The sequence below is a fragment of the Choloepus didactylus genome, chromosome 13 (assembly GCF_015220235.1).
Source record: "Choloepus didactylus isolate mChoDid1 chromosome 13, mChoDid1.pri, whole genome shotgun sequence".
Taxonomy (NCBI): domain Eukaryota; kingdom Metazoa; phylum Chordata; class Mammalia; order Pilosa; family Megalonychidae; genus Choloepus; species Choloepus didactylus.
The window spans coordinates 32,486,234-32,509,015 of NC_051319.1; the positions used below are offsets into that span (position 1 = coordinate 32,486,234).

At 33.1% G+C, this 22,782-nt stretch overlaps 1 protein-coding gene across 7 annotated transcripts in view; it reads right to left on the reverse strand.

The window, feature by feature from the left end:
- Positions 1 to 22,782, reverse strand: part of KIAA0825 (KIAA0825 ortholog) — a 437,461-nt gene that overhangs the window by 347,725 nt on the left and 66,954 nt on the right. For 6 of the 7 annotated variants that reach the window (XM_037801406.1, XM_037801405.1, XM_037801404.1 and 3 more), the window contains exons 3-4: positions 21,213 to 21,381; positions 17,131 to 17,800 (exon numbers count right to left, since the gene is read on the reverse strand). In XM_037801406.1, coding sequence (XP_037657334.1) covers positions 17,131 to 17,800; positions 21,213 to 21,381 — 839 coding nt within the window. The remainder of the gene's footprint in view (positions 1 to 17,130; positions 17,801 to 21,212; positions 21,382 to 22,782) is intronic. The other variant, XM_037801408.1, reaches the window with a different exon arrangement.

A 22,782-nucleotide genomic window follows, 5' to 3' on the forward strand; every position in this document is an offset into this window, starting at 1 on the left:
TATAAAATTGCAGGGAAAATATAAACAGAGGGATACAAGTGCTGGAGGGAATGTGGAGAGAGGGATGTACCTATCTACTGTTGATGAAGAGGCAGAATGGTGTAGCCTATCTGGAGGACAGTGTGGTGGTTCCACAGGGAGCTAAGTATGTGGGTGCTATAAGGTCCTACAACCTCATTATAGGGTACATACTTGGTAGATCTGAGAGCAGGGACATGAATGGACATTTGCACACTGGTGTTTATGGTGGCAGTATTCACAATTTGCAATGGATGGAAGTAGACTAAGGGTACAGCAACTGATGAACAGAATGGTGAACGGTGGTGTATGCATACAATAGAACATTGAGCAGCTGCAAGAAGGAACAAAGCGTGAGACATGCAGCTGGATGAATGGATCTTGAGGCCAGCATTTTGAGTGAAGTATGCCAGTGATGAAGGACAAACATTATAATGCCTCGCTAATGTGGACTGGCTATAATGTGTAAACTCTGCTAATTGAATCTTAGAGCACAGGTTATCAGCAGCATGCTTATTGTGATGGTCCCTAGATTGAGGGCTCCTATAGCAGTTTCATCTATTTCTGAGTTTTGTTGGTTGTCTCCAGATTCTGAGATGCTGAGCTATTTGTGTATGACCTGGTTTGTCTCTGGAACTTAGGGTAGCAGCATGATGCCTGAAACTCAGAGCTAGAGCTCGGCAGCTATGAATGTCAGTATTGCTTCACACTGCAACTGTTAAAAAAGCTGAAGAGGAGTTCAGACTTCACTTAGAGATATGAATGAAATGGATCTGATTAGGACTGGGGCAGATCAGGCCAAAGGGTAAAGGACAATATTGACTGTGTTTTAAAACTTCAACTTCGGTGTGAGACCAAGGGAAAAGATGTCTATTTGGAGCAGGATCTGTGTTTTCTGTAGCAGACTAAATAATTTTAATTTGTATGGTCAGTTTATTCAAACACCATAATTACAAGGAACTTTAAATAGGAAGTGAGATCTGGTAGGTTTGTACAGGTTAGTGTGAAATCCTGATACATCCCAAAGTAGTTTAGACAGAGAATAAAAATGTATTTGCAAAGTCCCCATGAGGAACTGGGGAAAAATGCAGACATGTTGGACTTCCCCACATGGGTTATTACTGATACTCTCAGGAACATGAGGACTACCAATTTTAGTAGGCAGAACCCTTGATCTTTGGACTTGCCCTTATGAAGCTTGTTACTGCAAAGGAGAGGCTAAGCCTACTTATAATGGTGCCTAGGACTCTCCCCTAGAGAACCTCTTTGCTGCTCAGATAATGGCCCTCTCTCTCTAAGCTCACTCAGCAGGTGAACTCACTGCCCTCCTCCCTATATGGGACCTGACTCCCATGGGTGTAAATCTTCCTGGCAACACAGGACATGACTCCTGGGGATGAGCCTGGACCTGGCATTGTGGGATTAAGAAAATCTTCTTGACCAAAACGGGGACGCCAAATGAAAGAAAATGAAGTTTCAGTGGCTGAGAGATTTCAAATGGAGTCGAGAGGTCACTCTGGAGGGCATTTTTACGCACTATGTGGATATCCCTTTTTGGTTTTTGGTGTATTGGAGTGGCTAGAGGGAAATGCCTGGAAATGTCGAGCTGCAACCCAGTAGCCTTGATTCTTGAGGATGGTTGTATAACTGTGTAGCTTGCATGGTGTGACTGTGATTGTGAAGGCCTTGTGGCTCACATTTCCTTTGGCCAGTGTATAGGACAGATGAGTGGAAAAATGGGGACAAAATTTAAATGAAAAATAGGGTGGGATGGAATGCTTTGGGTATTCTTTTTTGCTTTTATTTTTATTCTTGTTTTTATTTTTTTGGGAGTGACGAAAGTGCTAAGGGTTGGCTGTGGTGATGAATGCCCAGCTATGTGATGGTGCTGTGAACAGCTGATTGTGCACTGTGGATGACTGTATGGTGTGTGAATGTATCTCAATAAAACTGAGTTAAAAATTTTTTAAAAAGTGAATCTCAGTACTTCTGCCTTTATTTCATAGAGGTATTAACTTAAGCTACCTTATGGGCCAATTTTCAAGATCAAAGTGAAGTAATGGCATAATGATTAAAAACATAAAATGACAGCTCCACCACATCATCAATAAAGATTACATGCTTCACATAGTGAAAATATAGATAACTAAGCAACTCCCATTTGATGACCATGAAAGCTAATTACACTCAAATTCTTTTAAAATTAGTATAAAGATGGCCACACCTATCTTTTATATTAGTTTATCTTAAATAAAAACAAGGAAATAAGGAAATAAATCTATAATTGAATAGGGACTTCAAGTTCTTAAAGGAAATAAAGGAAAAGGCCTAATTAGTAATAAACATACTATATGTAAACAGTCAAGCATAGGATAAATTTTTAAAATAATAATTTAGTATAAAATTCAAATTTTAAAAGAAGTGAAGATTTCAGTACAGAAATGTTGCTATGGTATGAATAATTCAACCTCATGATATTTAATATTGCTTTCCAGAGTTTGAAAATACAGTTAACTATCAGCAATTGATTTGTTGACTCAATTGTCCCCAAATACCATTGGCTACCAGTGGGAAAATACTGCTTATGCTCTAACTGCTATTGCACACTTCATAACCTGCTAATTAACATTTAATTCCCCTTTGCTTGGGGAATAATGAATCTTGCCTTCACGTAATACAACAAAGGGCTACCTTTAACAATCAATTTTTTAAATTAGCTAATGACCCATAGACAACACCCACTCCCCATTAGTGCATTACATATTCCATCAGGATATACTCTGTTAACCACTACCATTTTTCAAGCTCTGTTAGAGGTGGTTAACTTTAATGCTAACATAAATGTAGGGTAGCCACTTGATTATTTTATGAACTATAAAACTTTGAACATTTTGACCTGCGGTATGAAAATTTCAAACCTAACAGTTTTTAACTTGCATACCAAATGATTAGGGTGTGATTTAAAATATTTAACATGAGAGGGCAGAAGTGAGATATTAATTCTTATCAAATAGATTTTAAAGAGGCAAGCATAAACAATGAAGGCTAAAGTCTCTCTTTTATAATCTTTAAATTTTTAGAGAGATACCTGGTAACATGTGATCATTTTTTTTCCTGGTTAAAGGAAGTAATTACAAAAAACGAAAGTTTATTTCTAAATTTTGTCTACAATTTTCTATGGCAGATTCTAATCTGAAGACAAATATTTCTATTAAAATACTTTTACTTTTTTCTTTATATTTACAGATCAGTGCATATATAGTTTTAAATGTTATTTCATTTTTATTGAATCATAGAAATGTATTAAATGGAATGGATTAACAAAGTTTTCTATATCTGGATAGAATGTGTGCTTATAAAAGGCAGGTCTTCTCTAGTTTCTAAGCCTGAAAACATGCCATGTTTCATTCAAATAAATCAGTTTGAAATGGAAATTTATGGATTGTGATTCTGATGATGATAAAAGCACTAAAATCTAGATATTTTAGGTGATAACAATGAATTTACGATATGCATAGAACTTGTATATTACCATATAGCAATGAATATCATACAAGTAACAGAATGCCAAATAAGTACATAACATGAATAGTCAAGACAATGAAGCCAAAGTACTTTCTAGTCTCAGTAGAAATAAAAGAGATATTAACAAATCCCCCAATTTTTATTTCTAATTAAATCTATTTCATAAAAATATAACACACTATCAGAATATGTTGGCCAAAACAATTTAGATAAGTGAAAATAGCAAAATGATTGTCAAAAAATTGAAAAAGTCACACCAAACACTTAAGCATCTAAAAAAAAATAAGGCAAGAGAATGTAAGTCTTAACTAAGTAACCTCATTAAACAATCCCAAATTCTAGTTGTGGTATATGGTAATGGAAAGGTTCAAAGAAGTCAAATATTTGAGAAAAATTAATGGGAAAAACTAAGCTTAATGTTTATAATATAGGTAAAGAGAGAGTTAGTTTTGGATTAAATCAGATGTGAAGTTGTTTAATGAAACAAAAACAAGGCAACTTAGCAATTTTGTACGGGGGAAATTTTAAGGAGTGAAGTTTCAAAGCAATGCATGGGAGATGTGAGCATAAAGCCCATTAGCAATAATGTGTTCCTCTGATCTCGTTGATATTCACTTTTAAGTGATGCCATAACAATTTTAACTATCTTGCATTTATGACAGCATTCATCCACTTTGTCTCCCCTGAAGACAGTGAACCTAAAAGTAGTGTGACTCTTTTTTTTACATTTACTAATGAAATATTTAGTTTCATAGACACTAGTCACATATCGAACCTTTCTTATGTCTCACTTTGGCATGTAATTTTTAAAAACAACTGTATGTTTAAAATAATTACTGCTGCTGGATATAATCACTAATTTCCTAAAACTGCAAAAGGCAACTTAATATTTCTGCATAGCAGCTGTAATACACAATATTGCACAGAACTAAATTATTACAAACAGTGCCAGCAGTTTTCTATACACAGTACTTAAGATAATTGTAAAAAATCATCTTCATTACTGCTTGCTAGCATTTTTTAAACAATTTAATTTGGATAGGTTACAAAATACATTCAAATCACACAGATATAATTACTGTAAACCCAAGAAGCTATAAAATGTTCCCAACCAAATCCCTTTGACCTTGTTAATGTCTGCTCCTTGTTAATCTAAGGCAAACATTGTTTGTAGTGTGCATTTGTTATAGAATATGAAAAAGGGGGGGGGGGTAAGGAACTCCCTTAACAGTTGTTATTGATTCCAGCATTTACCGACTGAGAGTTAAGTGCTGTTTACCAAACAGAACAGATGCAGATGCTGACAAAAAGGTAAACAATTGTTGCATGGCTTCCTGCCAGATTCTGAACCGATATATTAAACTCCAAGTGAAGCACATTTCCCCCATGGATTGCACTTATTGCCACTTCATTTCCTATGTGCTCCGTCTCTCTATTGCCGTGCCTGGCACTAAGCTATTTCCAGTTCCTTGCTGACCCCTGAGGCCTGGTGCTACCATACACAGCCATTAGAGAAGGGAATTGCATGTGTCTGACATGGCCTGAAACCAATTATTTGATATTTTCTTCAGAATGATGCCCGACTCTGTTGGGAATGAGCAATCATGAAATAATTTACCTCCTGATTTAATTTTTTCCTGCACAAATTAGTTGTAGACTGAGCGGACTGTACACAGCTGCCTGTGACATAGCTCTGTCTTATCAAGATGACACTTGAAATGAAGCAGGGTGGTCTGAATTGAATAGGTTGGGGAAATCCTGCTTTAAAGAGGCATTGACAAGTTTATCAGATATACTGATCACATGTACTCTCTGTTGATTGAAAATGACAGAAACTTAAAGAACTATCAGGACAGCGGAGAAAATCACAAGGATGATTTTAATTTTTTAATGTTTTTAAACACCTGTCTGATTTCTGGTTCCTTTTTGGTGTCCCAGAAGCCTTGGGGCATGATCAAAGTTTAATGAAAAACAAAAAATAAACTCACAATGGTTCACGATTGAGTGACCTTCACTAAATTTAGTATTGAATAACCCTGTCTTTAGATATAATCATAAATGTCAATAAAGTATATGTTTTCCTGTAACTCAAATCCCTCCAAGTGCCTTTTATAAAAGTGTAGGACTTATGCTTTATCTTTTGTTGTCTGCATGTCACAGAGATCAAGCAAAACATGAGTATCACATGGAAAGCATGTGCAAATTTGCATGTTTAATTTGAATAATGTGCCTATCAAAAAAAAGATATTAAGGCCAACTGCTTAAGCTCAATAAAGATAACACAAGTCGCTTTAGAGGGACTCACTGAACATAAAACTTCAACCAAATCTGTGCAGTAATAACTTGTCCATAAAGTCAAGCAAGGATTTTTCTCATTTTTACATACTGATTCCACATTAGATTATAGCTATTAAATCTTAACGGGGCTGTGATTGCTGGATCTTCCTATTTCTCTTCAGTCCAGGCTCCAGTGACAAAACCTATATACCAATAACTGTGAACTTTATGGCTTTTGTGATCATGACTGAGAAAAATTATATGAAAAACACCCATTAAAAGTACAGCCTTTTCAAATAGCTGGAGGATTACATGCTTTATTGCACTACAAAAAAGAACATTAACAATGATGATTATAATTGATTTCAGTACAGTTTGGGAAAAAGATAAAAGAAGGCACTCCAAAGCAATTTTATGGTATTACTTTCTCTGTCAACGACCATCATAAAATTTGGAGGCAATCTCTCTTCTTCAGGAGAGATTATTTGGCAGACCTTGGTGGTCCACTCCAATTATTACACTTAAGTGTGCCATTTACCAATGGAAATGCTAACACTAAATTTTAAACCTAAAGTAATTCTTAATTTAGAGGACAAACAATATAATGCCAGTTATTCTAAAATCAGCTCAGTATGATTATGCTATAGAGTTTTAAACCATTAACACTTCAGATTATTCTGTCTTTTATATTTCACTGGCACCATAATTCCAAAGGCCTTCCTTTGTTTTCATCTGTGACTAGCACTTAATTTGAACTTGGGCACTTCCTATTGTTCTGTTATGGAAGAGATTAAACTAGCAACAGGGTAAGCTACAGCTTTCCTAAATAATAGAAAAGAGTTTTCTGTTTTACTCAGTGTTGAAAAGAAGTTGCAAAGCAAACATGGATATGCTTTGCTTTTGATTGAGGCAAAATGAAAAATAATTTTTCATTTCCTTACATGTGCAATTTTAGATCTCCATTTAGATAAGCCAACCACAAAGTTCTTAGGGATGTTTTGGTAAGACCAGAAGCAAATTAAAAATATATGTATAAATAGAGGAATAGAAATTAAATTTCAAGAAAGGCAGAGGCAAACAAATTTCTGACTGGAAATTCGTAACGTCTTTTAGACATTTTACCCAAAGTTAAGGATTATATTCTCATTTCCATGTGTGGGGGACTGATGTGTAAAACTCTCAAAGCTACTAGCGGTTTCTCCTTTATACATCCCTGTGCAAAGAGATCAGCCCATACTCAGAAAGTGCCCCTAGAGAAAAGAATTTTAACAGTCACAGGTATAAAAGACACAGATTCTCTTGAGGGACAAAATAAACAGGTGGAGTTGTTAAATAAACAATAGTTTGAGGCAGGAAATTTATTTTATACCAAATATTCAACTTCATAGAGATGACACTGATGGTCAAAGATTTTCATACTTACATGTAAATAATTACAATGAAAATGTTAAATCATCATGTACATTTTCCAAATTGATTTTCATAATAAAGAATGTTGTAGTACAAGAACAACTATTAAAATTCTCTTTTTTCCATTTTTTAAAGGAATCTTATTGAAACTTTTTGTTTGCTTATTAATCCTGTCTTTTTGAACATTTATGAAAAAATCTGTTGGGTACTAATAACTGATTAATAGTATAACCAGAAGTCACATATCACGTATTCTGAGGAACAGAGAGGAAATGTTAATTAAAACAATATTCAACATTTATAACAGTCCACTGGAAAAAAGGCCATCTGTTAAATAAGAATTTAGGGACTCCTGACCTGTAAATGTCTTTATATAAAACAACAGAACTTAACCACTCAAATTCATTATTATGGTCATTAATCAAGATATATAATAATATAAATAACTTTAACAGAGAGGGGAATCAGAGGTTATAAAGTTCTGTTGAGTGACTTAGTAACTCACTTTCTAAAGAACACAAACTTCTATTTGAGAAACCTCATACACACTACTTGTCCACACATTTTGCTCAAAATAGAAACATTTGCAAAATAAATTTATTCACTTTTAAGTTTTTTCTTTTCAATATTTTTTCAATGATTTTCATTCTCAGCTTAATATGTTTCTTAAATATATATTTTTTTAAATAGACAATTTCGAAGTCAAAAGGTGAAGTTTTTAAAATTTTCAGTATTTTAACCTGCTTTTTAGATTTCCATTTCTAAAATTGTTGCTGAATGGTTAATCGGATATCTCAATCTCAAACTGGACTATGACACTTCATGAGAAACCACACAGTGAGTCATTTTTATCTTCTATCCTTAGTGTTATGATGTTATAATTAGAGAACGTAGCAAGTGAAAGTCTTTCCATCCTTAGGAAGAACACACAGGTGTTCTGAGGAGGGAGAAAGCAGAAAATTGAGTGCAATTCAGTGTTTGCTAATTGTTGCTATATGGAAGCAAAAATACTACTAAAATTAAAATACATCTATTTTCTCTCACCAAATGTATTTTCCATCTTCATTGCCCTTTGGTCTTTAAAGCAATCATTCAGAGGCCTCAGAACATTTAATGGAGAATAAAATTAGGTCAGAAAAATAGAGTCCATACAGTAGAAAACATGTTTTAGATGGATAAAGATATGCATGAATAATGTAATACTACATATCTATCTAAGTGCACAACATAACTCTCACCTCACAAACACACTCATCCAGTCATTTTTCTCATAGTTTTTACTCAAATTATTTTCACAGATGATACAACATTTAGTAGGAAGAACCTAAAACAAAACTCTATCTATTCCTGAAGGAAGAAAGAACTGTAGTGTCAGACTTTTCATATAACTTCTTAGGAGCACTGAGGCAAAGTGGGAAGGTGCTTCTCTCCTTATCTTAAGTTTTGCACCTGCTAACTTGCTTTGTTTAAAGCAAAATGCTTTAGCTTTTCACCCATAAAACGAGAACTAGAATTGTTGCACTGCCTAATTTCTGGGTAGTGATGCAGCAAAGGTAGGTCAACAAACAAAAAGTGTGAAAGCACCTTGAAAACATGATGCTAACTAATGGTACTGTTATTAATTAATTAACGGTAAAAAGGGTCTCAAATCCGGCAATAACAGGCTCAGGTATTTCAATAACTTAGTGCTTTCCGCTTAACTCTGGTAAAAAAAAGTTTAAACGTAACCAATTTACTTGCATCTCTAGGAATAAAATGGGATTCTCCATCTAAATACTTATTTAAAAATTAAGGAATTATACTTACATCACCTTTGCAAGACTTTATTGTCAAAACAACTCTGTATTTATGTGGACACAAATTTTACAATTTAGAGGGAATATGAAAACTCTTAGATTAACATTACTTTTCATGTCTTAATATGCAAAGTCTTGGATATACGTATATCTTTTCTTTTCAAGTCTTTTCCAAACAGAAAATCCAGTGATGTGGCTTTCTATTCTATTACTAGCATAGTTCCTTCCAATATTCAAGTTTGTCATTTGAAATGTAGAGAAATATATGTAAGAATGTTTCAGTTCCAAGAAAATCCCTAATAAAAAATTGGGATAAACAAATTGGCTAACCTGGGCATTACCGTTCAAATTCTAAAAGGATTCTTTATTTTACAAATGAATTCATTTAGCAAGAGATAGTAAATTCTATTATTAAGAGCATAGGTTTTGCAATAATTCAGAAATGGGTTTGAATCCCAGTTGAAGTATTCTCTGGCACCTTGGGCAAGCTACTTAACTTCTCCAAACCTCAGTTTCCTTATCTCTACAACAGGGCTAATAATAACTAAATTTTCAGGGATGCTGCAAGGATCAAGCGGTATACTGGCACAAATTGCTTAGCATGGTATGTAGCAAATTAAAAGCACATAATAAAAAAATATTATACTCTATGCAACTAACTCTATGGTGCTGTAAATTGATATTAAGGAAATATGAAGATAAAGCATCACAAATGAAGATGATAAATGGTAAAATATTAGCAAAACTATAGGAATTCATGTTCTGAGTAGCATCCCCCAATCCTTACAAACTATATACTTTACTCAAGTATTTACTGCAAAAATAGACCCTGAAATATTTGTGCTTTATCAAAACTGAAGAATCAGTGGCTGGGAATGACTTTTAACTCAGAAAAATGCCATCTTAAATGGCATGAAGAATTTGTCCTATCCTACGTCCTTTATAAAAGATAAAATAAAAATAAGTAGCTTCAGATGTGGCCCTCTCTCTCTGGCTAAGCCAACTTGAAAGGTGAAATCACTGCCCTCCCCCCTACGTGGGATCAGACACCCAGGGAAGTGAATCTCCCTGGCAACGTGGAATATGACTCCCGGGGAGGAATGTAGACCCGGCATCGTGGGATGGAGAACATCTTCTTGACCAAAAGGGGGATGTGAAAGGAAATGAAATAAGCTTCAGTGGCAGAGAGATTCCAAAACGAGCCGAGAGATCACTCTGGTGGGCACTCTTACGCACACTTTAGACAAACTTTTTTAGGTTCTAAAGAATTGGGGTAGCTGGTGGTGGATACCTGAAACTATTAAACTACAACCCAGAACCCATGAATCTCGAAGACAGTTGTATAAAAATGTAGCTTATGAGGGGTGACAATGGGATTGGGAATGCCATAAGGACCAAACTCCACTTTGTCTAGTTTATGGATGGATGTGTAGAAAAGTAGGGGAAGGAAACAAACAGACAAAGGTACCCAGTGTTCTTTTTTACTTCAATTGCTCTTTTTCACTCTAATTATTGTTCTTGTTATTTTTGTGTGTGTGCTAATGAAGGTGTTAGGAATTGATTTAGGTGATGAATGTACAACTATGTAATGGTACTGTAAACAATCGAAAGTACAATTTGTTTTGTATGACTGCGTGGTATGTGAATATATCTCAATAAAATGATTAAAAAAAAAAAAATAAAGATTGTGGTAATGTTCCAGTGAATGCATAAGAGAACATCTCTGTTGCTAAGGGAAATACAACAAGAATAATTAAAGAAATTGACATTTAAAAAAAAAAAAAAAATAAGTAGCTCTAATTTTTATCCTCACCCTATTGGATTGTCCTGTGGACTTTCACTCTGGAGAGTTCATCAGTACAAAAAGGCATCAGATCAAATGGTGAATACTCTCCCGGCCTGAAAAAAAGGGAGGAAGGGGGGAGTTCCCTTCTCTCTGCCAAGTGCATGGTCTTCCTAGAGTATTTAGAAGCCTCAAGAAGTCCCTGAACATGTCATCCATGAAAGTACAGAACTGGTAGGAGGTAAGGCCTTAGGATCAATTATGCCAAATACCAAGCCATCACTTCTGAATTTGTTTACACACAGAAAAACAGTTCTAAGATTGTTTTTAAAAGCTTAACATGTGCAATTGTTCCATTATAACATGGCTTATGAAATTCTTACCCACAGACTCTTAGGACAAAATCACTCTTCAATGCTTTATAGGTCTAATTCTAAGGCTTTCATTTTGTACTTATACAAGGATTTGCCTGGATCCAGACATGCTTTTCTAAAAAAAAAGTATTGTCTACGACCTTGAAGAAATGAGCTTGTACTTCTCTAGGCAAAAACACAAGTCAGATTCTTTATTTTCATTACAAAATCCCTGCCTTGCCTGGTTTAAATACATACCAGAGAAAAGGCACATGGATTTTTTTCCAATCAACAATATAGAATAATAATTTCATTTCCAGTTCTTTTTTGTGACCATAATTTTTAATTATCTGCTTAAAAACATTCCTGTTAAAAACAAAATAGAACAAAATCTAAAAAGCACAACACAACACACCACCACCACAAGGTTGAAGGATCAAAGGGAAGCAAACAATAGAATTACTAGGAATAGATTCAGACTTATGCTGGAGAGACTCTACTTTCTGTTTTTGCCAAATCACCCACCTCCTCTCCCTCCCCTCCAACTCCAATAAAAATGCAACCACAGGAGGTAGGCAGTTTCCACAGTGTTACTTCAAATTTCACTTATGGGAAAAAGAACAGAGATAAAGATCTAAAGGAGGCTTTTGTACCTGTTGCTGGGGCATACAAAGCCACTTGTTTAGTCAGTTAAGACATCCAGACTGTTGGCAGAGAAAATAAACGTGGTGGCTGTTTCCAATGACCAGTTACAGATATCAACTCTGGTTGTGGGATGATTTCCACATCACAGAGTCAGAAAAAGCTTAGAGTTAAAAGGGTCCTTAGATAGTAACCAATATAACTCTTTAATTTTATAGATTAGAAAAATTCAAAGAGGTTAAATGACTTTTCTAAGGTCACAACACAAGGCCAAGGAAGGGTGAGAACCAACATGCTTGACTCCTAATCAAGTGCACTTTTCACCTTCTGAGTGCAAAAAAGTAATTATAAACAAGAACTGTACCAGTATTTCATTAGAAATTAGTAACTGTGATAAAGTAGTGGCGGGAAAACCTGCTAATCAACAATATCATTTGTTAGCATTTCAACAATGGTACAAAAGGACTTGAAAATATAATATTAATTTAAAAGAATATGTAACTATTACTTTCTCTTATGAATTTTTCTTTCATTTACTGTTTTGTATTATCTGAAATTCCAGCTTCTACTAGTGGGGGTAAGGGGTTAGAAAATAACAAGCATAAATTCACCAGAGCTAACGGAGATCTTTATCTGACTCAGGAACATAAATGGGACAACAGAGTGAAGAGATGTGGTATCCTTGTATGAGCCTTTGCGCCTTCTGTAACAGTCCTCTCTGACATTAATGCTTCTTTCAGTGTGCTGGGCTCAACATACTTCTTTGCCTTTTCTTGAGATCATCATTCAACTATAGGACCAATAACTCTACCACTGCTTTTTACAATACAGAAGAAGGAACAGTTACTTGGGAAGTAGGGGAGAGAGTAGAGTAACCTTTGACTGACTGTTCCAATTGTCATCTATGCCTTCCTGGTCAAGAATTTCAATTTCTCTTTAGTCTGGGGGACTTCTTTATCCTGAAAGGTCTTTTCATCCCCTAGAGGGACTTGACTCCTGCCCCCTACCCTGCCCACTCTGCCAATCTTCCTTAAAAAAAAAAATAATAAATAAAATAAAATGCAAGGGATTTTGCAAGGGAGAGGGCTTAGAGGCCTCTGGGTTGGACTTCGCATCCACTGCAGATTTTTAAAAACCTTCCAAATATTCAAAGGCACTATCATATTCTCTTAAGTCTCTCCCTTTCAAGTTAAAAATAGACTGAGGAAAAATTCAGAATAAGATATATAGGGGACCATGAAATTTAACTGATGGCTGAAATCTACTAATAACATCTTTTCACATTAAAGTACAGGGGAGTTATTTAACTGAAATTTACTACACTAAACAATCCTTTTTTTTTTCCAACACACAAACAGCAAGAACTTTTTTTTCAAATCCCAAGGAAATGTTTAAAGCAAAATTAGTTTGATCATTTAACCATTCCAAATATAGATAGGGAAGAATGTTACCATATAAGAATGGTATTGGCTCTCCTAAAATGTTTATGACACATATACACCTGTGTAAATATGGATCTTACTTTCCAGATAATGATGAATCAGTTTTAATTAAAATGTTAGTTTCAAATTTCTAGCTTTTTGAAGTTATTTATTTTTATTTTAAAGCCTCAGACACCAAATGAAAAAATAAAATAATGTAACATGCGCTTTTATAAAATAATTGATAATTTTCATCAAATATTATTAGAGAAATTATAATACAGATTACCAAAATCAGAAACTATTGCTGAAAGACTTGATTCTTAAATTATTCTTGAAATTTTGAAAAATAGTATCTCTAAAAATATTGTTCTCTAAGAAAGATCACCAAATTATAAAGATTCTGTAATACTTATATTATTATTTCATGTTCTTCAAGCAAAAAAATATACAAGCTGTACACGTCTAAATTTATTATAACATTAAAACAATTCAAGTCCTCAAAGCAATAAAACTTTTAAAACCACATGGATACAAAACAGAAAAAAGGTTGCCATACAATGTCAAGAAGTGGAATTTAATTCTAGGGATAAGATTATATATAAATAAAAAAATGGTACCATATCACAGGAAAATGTTACCATATTTAAAATACATGTACAGGATAGCCTGAATCAACAACACCCAGCTACACAGTGCGGGCCGAATTCATTTCGGGGGTCCAGGTGAACACTACTTTCAGAAAGGCCAGCTGGCAAAATAAGATAAAATAGCATAAAAACTGTTCCAAGTCAGTTTCTGAGTTAACAAGCCATAAGATACTCATGAGTAAGTCATGAATCACTGTCAATAAAAAAAGTAAAAACACTGAATGAGAGTAGGACATAGAAATGTGAAAATCAAAGCAGAAAATGTGAAAGTGGTAAAATTTTTAATGCTAATTATCATAATTATCATAGTGACTTGAACAGTTCTTGCCACAGAATGTAGTGGCACATCAAGATCATATATGAAATAATTGTGAACAGAGAAATCCCCTTTCTGTGGTTTATTAGCTGTGTGACCCTGGGAAACATTTTACTTCTCTGAGCCTCAGTTTTCTCATATTTAAAATACGATTAATGTGAAGGCTATTCAGAAGAGTAAATGAACTCATATATGTAAAGACTTTACATCATAATCAGCAGTGATCATTATTTTTGACGCTCAAGTAATACTATACATACATATATGTGTATTTGTATGTATCTGCAGATAGATAAAGAATTTACAAATCATTCAGGAAAGAACCACCAACCCTCAACCCAAATAGAAAAATTGGACACCATTAAACATTTAGTAGGTCCCAATTGCCTTAGCTCACCAAAAGCATTAGCTCTTGTCTAAGACTGTGGTATGCATGCAAGGTCTGCTTCAGATATATTAACAAAATAGAAATTATTAGCAAAAATACTTTAAAATTGGGATTATGTAGTATTCTTACGAGTGGAGTATGGGAATGTTTAAAGAACAGTAAAACATTGACTACACTATGGTTGAATTAGCATACAGAGGAATCAGAGCAGTGCTTTTAATGGTATTTCCATCCTGCTCTTTTATGGAGTAGAGCACAGTCACAGAGGAATAGCTCTGGAGTCAGAAAGATTCTAGAGTCATTCCTCACTCCACTCTGTGTCCTTGAGCAAATTGCTTAACATCCCTATGCCTTAGTTTCCTCACAGTAAAATGGAGCTAATAAATAATGTTACCTACCTTATTGGGTGGTTAGAAGGATTAAATGAGACAATGCACATCAATGTCTGAACCAATAAATGTTAGCTCTTTTTTCTTAAGGAATGTCCTCTCTATAATTTTTAAGCAAAGAATTAAAGACTTGGTGTGCATAAAGATACAGACATACTTTAAAGATCATAAAATAGACAATTCAAGATAGTCGAGATATTATTCAAATGAGAATATAAATTTGCCTGCTCATCTCAAAAGTGTATTTCCTTAATAAGCAAAATTTGATAATTAGCTCAAATATATTAGTGAAAAATGTGGTTAATATGATAAATTAGTTTAGCAGTTCTCATATAGCAGCCTAGCAGTGGCTCATTTACCTTTTTCTCCCCTACTATGTCTAGCTCAGAACTGTAAACATAGTAGCTGCTACAAGCCTTCTCCATGGTAGGAGCTCAATAAAGCAGAAGTGAATTGATTTTCAGGTAGCTCACAGTATTGCTTGAAATTTCTTTAACAGGTGACAAAGCATTTACCCTCTACACTTTAAGACAAGGTCCAATAATACACTGGTTTAGAGTATGTGTCTTAGAGTCAGAAAAGACCTGCATATGAATCCTGACTCTGAATATGAATTCTGACAACATACAACATGACCCTGGGCAAGTTACTTAATCTTTCTAAGCCTCAGTTCCTTGTTTATGAAACTGCAATTATAAGGAATGGGATGTACTTAGAACCAATACTGGCATATGGAAAGCATTTACTTAACAAGTGATTTAGAACAAAATTCAGATAAAGAAACTTGAGAGAGCTCACTGCACCTAGACTTGTGGAAAATGTTTTCAAATTTGGTGTCAAAATCTCACGAATAGGAAAAACACCTCAGTACCAGCCCCCTAAAGACTCCATGGCAACTTACACATATTTTCAACCATATGGATCTTTTCTTCTGTTATAAACTATATTTAGCAGATATAAAGCCTTCATATTGAAAACACTTTACAAGTAAGCAGGAATTTTTTTAGATAATATAAAGATTTTAGAAAACAAGTGAACTTATAAAATTCATTAAAAAATTTGTGTTAATTCAAATGAAAGTCTATTTGCCTTGAACAAAATTGTAATGTTCCTAAATTAACTGGCTTTGAATTCTGCAATAACGAAAACTTGGCTGATACATCTCTGTTCTATGACATGACAGAATTTCTTGAGGAAATAAACTTTTTCAGAGAAAACACTAAATTATTTGAAAGTTCATATATCACAGTAATCTGGTACTCTGGCATTTTATTAGTGAATATAAGTAAAAATATAATGAGTTATAGAAATTTTAAACGAAATAATTGTAAATCCAAACATCAATAACAATTCACCAAATGATAATTTCAAACACTTTAACAACATTGCTTATGAACCTCTTTAGTATTATGCTTCAGAGTTTTATATGAAAGCTTGCCTAATCATAATTTTACAAACGAATATATTTTTACCTTGATTTTTTCTCCCCTGGTGAGAAATGAAAACAATGAAAGGAAGAAGTTTATTATATCACAATAATGTATTTCCTTTTTTTTCCCTTTATTTTTTGAATAAAATTAGGAATTATCAAATAATTTTTATTTATATATAGACATATAGAAATATATTAAAGGGCCTTTAAAATTATCTATAGTTAAAATGGTGTACCTTGCTGATGAATTACAACATAGAATTTTATAATTAGTGCCTCATAATTGCGCCTTTTTAGAATTAGCTAACTAAAATATTACAGTTTTGAAACTTCCAATTTTAGTTAATGCAAATTTTAGCAAATTTTCAACAATTCTTTGTACCTAATTATGCTTGGACTTTGGAAGCTACTATGGGTTAAAAATTATACTTCTAGAACAGTTTCACCCAATACTTTTCTGTGTGATCAAAAGAAAAAAAACTCATATCTGCAATATTTTGGCTTGCATTTTCAATATCTTTAATAATTGACAGGAAAAAAACCTCACTTCTATTACTGCACTTACAGAAAAAGAATGCATAAGAGAAATGTGTACCCTAAATTTTCATAACTGTTATTTTCTGACATATTTTAAAGTTTGCAATGAGGTTTAACCAAATAGAAAAACCTTAGAAAATTAAAGATATCAAAAGCCTGAAGTTAAACCAAACAAATTTTAAATGTCACTAACCCAAAGCATGCACTGCTCCTCTATGCTTGCTGGAGCTCTTGCTTGTTTTAATCACACGGCCAGCATTTTCTTTGAACTGTAGCTCACAAAATTTTTCAAGAAATTTAGCCATTTCTTCCGTAACAGTATCCAGGTAGGTTTCTTTAATGAATTGCACTGTAGAGGATGGAGCTAAAATTTCACATAGTGTGTTAAAATCCTCTTTTATCATTGAATATAACTTAAGCATTGCACTTTGGTATCCATGAACCATTATGTCTAAATTTGATTCTCTGCTGTAAGAAGGAAAGTAGTTCTGCAGAAGTTTAGCCAACAGTTTATTCTGTATGTTTTGGTACTTGATTATAACTTCTGACTCTGGATAAAGAAGCAAAAGTTGTTGTATGCAATGATTTTTCAATGAGATTTTCTGCTCTGAATTGTTTATTTCATTATGGCTTTGTAATTTGCTCACTAAGAAGCGTCGAAGGTGCAGTCTTATATCATCCCATATAGACTTTACATCCATAGAGGAATGATCTTCAACAGAATGAAGGGAAGTCCTGGAGAGGAAATGGAAAGACGTTCCACTTAGAGCATATGGGAATAAAATGCTGGTCTGGCAGGAAAGGTCCCAAAGTAAATCCAAAATCATTTCTTCTTGATTTTGTTCATTCTTCAAAAAATCTTGCTAATAAAAGCAAATTACAATATTAGAAATGTGATCAACTATAATTGTAACAAGACAAATGATTTCTATGGTCATTTACAATTTAATAAAAATCATTTTAATTTGAAGTCAATATTCTGATGCTCTTCAAGGTTTTTGTTTTGGTTTTTTCTTTTTTTTTCATTTGAAATTTAATCAATTCAGACATTTTAGAATGTCACCTCTATGATCTGTTAAATTTTGTAACATCCAGCGATGAATGATCTTCACAGTTAGGTTTCCAGATGTACTTTTTGCCCCCATTGTTACCCACACCAAACATAATCCAAGCTTTATGAAAACTGCAGTTTAAAAATTTTAAATAAAAATCTATAGTATATAAAAATCTACAGTAAAATATCAATTGAAATTTGTTTCTAAGGCAAAATAAATTCAAGATCATGCCCTTAGTTAATAACCAGTGGATAATTTTCATGCTTGAATGGGTATATCTATTATTATAAAACCCCAAATAAACATATAAGGCTTTAAAATCATTCTAGAATAGAACACAGACCTTTAAACAATATGTGCCTAGGGGTTAATAAAAGCTGACATTCTGAGAAATAAAATTTAATATATTTAAAGATTTTTAACATTCATTTAAATTTACTTTTAGAACCATGTTAAGGAAGACTTTACTTTAAAAATTAATTTGAGAATATTTCAGTTTTCTCTAAAAAGCAACTAACTGAAAATGTGAGGAAAAATACCAGAATCATTCCCCAAAAGATGAAATGAAATTATTTCTTTATACTTTCTGTACTAATTGACCAAAAACCATGGTGAGTATAATTGAGACTAATAAATGGAAAAAAATTACTTTCTTCTTGCATTTTGAGTTACACACATTTTCCTTACATCCTGACTTTCCTAATTATGTCCCTTTCAGCTAATACTGAAATTCATTTATATTCTCTAAATAGAAACCGGCTGATTACAAGAAAAATGGAAAAAGATAAAAGTGGCATAAAATGAGACTGGCTTTGAAATTTCTTACTGAGAAATACAGCATAGGTATTATGTATGATTCAGAATTATGAACTCCTAAATTCCAGGAATTTGATCTCAGTCATTCTGAGCACTGCAATGTCTAATTTAATGTTCTATCTGTAATATATAATAATACCCAATATTGATATAGTGTTTTATTATATAAAAAGCACTTTTCCATACATTATCTGGTTTATCAACTCTGGACACAGATATTTAAATCCTCAGTTTACAGATAAGGACACCACAACTCAGTGTGCTTAAGTACTTTCCAAAAATCACTAAACAATAAGGAACAAATACAAAACTGGATTCCTGGCTTCATTCTCCCGGAACACATTCTACCCTAGAGTCCTACAAAGTGCAAGAGACCTTTCTGTTGCTTATTTCTCTCCCTCCTTCCTTTATTTAGTTCTTTTGATACTTCTAGAAAAGAAATGTCCTTACATAGGGTCCAGAACAGGTTAGCATTATGGTAAATTCTGTCAAGCAAATTGAGCCATATTAATGCCAGCCTTAAGTTTCTTTAAATTGGTCAATAATTGTAAATATTTGATCAAGCAAAGAATAATAGATTACAAAGATTTCAAGCATGTGTTCAGTATGATTGCTCAAATTTTGAAAATAACTTCAACACAACTGCCATAATGAGAACCTGTTTCTCATTTAAATAGCTAATTAATAGATTACAATTTTTTCTATGGAAAAATAGATATATGAAAGATGCTATCAAGATAGACACTTTTAGCAGGTAAAAACTTGGTAATAAGGTTATTTTAATCTGGATCTGTTTTATTAATATAGTTCTTTCCTCAAAATAACATGATCAATTATGTAGAAAAATCCAGGTTTGGAACAAACCTCAGTCTAATGAATTTGAGCAAAACTAAGGTGGCCTTTGCCCTGCAGTGAATACAAAATGACTTATGTGTGACAGATTAAAAGATAATTAGAAGCTTTTGCTTTTAATTAAATGAGAAAGCATTATTACATCAATATTAATGAAATTCAATACACATGGCTCTTAATAGAAATTAAAGGAGTAACTATATCCATATTTATTCTTCAAGGCTCCACCTTCAGGAGATAATGGGTGAGAGGATTTTCTTAAAAGAATAAGCCTTCAGGGCACATAGTCTTCCTTTCTCTTTCTTTTATTACTTTGTAAACATTAAAGAGACATCTGTAATAATAACAGCCAAAAACTATTTTCATCTGATTCTGTCATCCTAAGCCATCTACAACCCCAAGATATTTTCCACATCTGCCTTAGTCAATGTTTGATGTTTAGACAAAAACAGTGCCTTTTTCTCTAAATTAAATTAAAACCATATCTATTTAACTACAGAAATATCTGCTTTCTAACAATTGTGTCCTCTCTCTGGGAAAAGGGTTTTGCAAGCTAGCCACTTTTGAGTATATATGTGTAATAAAATAAATACATTATTGAAAGCTACAAAGTCTTCTCTAAAATAGAGGGTGGGTCAGTATCAAAGAATGACCATGTAATAATTCCCCATCAATTAACAGTGGTTCTTGTATAACTGTTACATTGATTGAAAAGCACTGGTATGACTGCAGATTGGGAAGGCAGGGAATGGGAGAGAAGGACACTTACTAGATAAAACTGATGGAGATTTTATAAGGCTTAATGAACATGGAGAAAATGAGTAGATGTGAGGGAACACAAACTATAATAAATATGAACTTGTTGTCTCGGAGATAATTACGGAAACTCTACAGGGTGTTTGGAGTAGAGAAGGATGAGGCTCCAAGAGAGTTTTAAAAGTGAAATTCAGATTTTTAAATATAGATTTATAATTTCTTTAATTGTAAATTGTCTCATTTTTACTTTTATCCTGTGTAAATATCTAGTCATTTTACGGAACATGTGGAATATAAACGTAATTATGCACGCAAAATAACATGTAAAGGTGAGTGAGAAAAACAATAGTAGTGTGATAGGCTCGAATAAAAATAACATCCAAAAAAAAAGTGTTTAGTTTTGGGAATCCTGATGGCATTTAGTAAACGGTAAAGGTAGAAACTTTTTTTTAAGATGCTGCAAGTTAATTAATCAACATTAATTAATTTGGTAGTATTAATGTGGTATATATCGATATGGTATATATCACACAACAAATCACTCAGGGATTATAATATTTAAGTTCCACTCTATAAAACTTCATTTAACTGATGAATATAATATCATAGTAAAAATAAAAACAAATAGTTCACTGATTTCTTTTGGGGATAAAAGAACAAAACAGAACAAAAATACAAATCCCTAGATATGACATACTAATATGATCATTAAAATAAATATTTACATATAGAAGTTGAATGAGTTGTATTCCCTGTTCACCCACCCCCTCCACTATAAAACAGTTTCTTTTTTTACCAGTGTTTTGAGGAATTTGATCAAATCTCCATGAGGAATGGAAGGTGACTTAGATGAAGTATAACTATAGTTATTAAGCCATTCGAAGCAGTCAGTTGCTGTTTGTAGCTGCACCTCTGGACACTGTTTGTTAACTTCTGACTGTATTTCTTTAATGCAATGTTCTATGCTACAAAAAGGAAAAGAAAAAATAATTTTGGTAGGAAGTAGGTAATGGCTCTATCTTAAATAACATCATAGGTAAAATATTTGTAAGTGGTATCTGCTTGCACACAATTTACAAAAGTATAGAACATTCATATGATATTAAAATAATAACAGAGACTACATATTTTCTTTCATAACTGAAAACTGAAAGTTCACATTTTCTGGCAGTAAGAAATGCAATAGAGGAAAAACAGAACATCTAACTACTCAGAGATGAATTAGAAATTCCTTTGTATTCAAGAAAAAACCAAGCAGAGGTGCAATGCAATAATGGCCCTCTTGATTGGCAGTGGATGGAAGGTAGAAATAAAATATTCCTGATGACTGTGAAAACCAGAAATATACACTGTCTACTAATAGATGAATAATTATATAAATTATGGAAAACTTCAATCAATGGAATATTTAAAAATCATAAAACAGTTACAAAGTCCTGTAAAATTTAAAAATGTATAAAGAATACAAGCTATATTTACAATATTACTAAGATTAAGTACATTTTTCCTACCATCTTACTCCATTCCAAACAAACAAAAACATACCCAAAAAATGCTTATTTGAAAAAAGACTGGTATTAATTACATTCACATGTTGGGCTACCATCACCACCATCCATTACCAAAATTTTTCCATCACCCCAAAGAGAAATTCTGCACCAATTAAGCACTGACTCCGCAGTCCCTATTCCCAACCCAGACTCTGGTAACCTGTACTCTATTATCTTGACTCTATGAATTTTCTTAATCTAATTATTTTGTATCAGTGAGGTCATACAATATTTGTCCTTTTGTATCATTAAAAGTGGAAATTTTAGGTTGTATATATATTACTTAAATAAAAATTAAAAAACCAGAAAGGACTGTACAACACAGTGAACCCTAATATAAACTATGGACTGAAGTTAATAGTACAATTATAAGACTATTCTTTCATCAATTGTAGCAAAGGTACCACACTAATGCAAAGTGTCAATAATAGGGAATCCTGTGGAGGGGGGGCAGAGAGGGGTATGGGAACTCCTTATTTTCTGCATGATTTTTATGTAAACCTACAACTTCTATAATAAAGAGCATTATTAAAAATACACTAGGGGAATAAAACTTACATATAAATAAAAGACATGGCCAAATTTTTAAAAATGAGGAAAAAAAAAACTGGAAGAAAATGAAGAAAAGGGTTAATAGGAATTATTTTGGGATGTGAAATTAGGTGATTTTTTTTTTTACTGTCCTATATTTTCTAAGTTTTTATAAGGCACATGTATTGATACTTTAAAGAGGAAATCCTTCATCTACAATTAAAAAATGATAAATAAGAACTGAGGGGAAAAAAGCCCAATTGAATCTTAAAATTTGTATCTGTT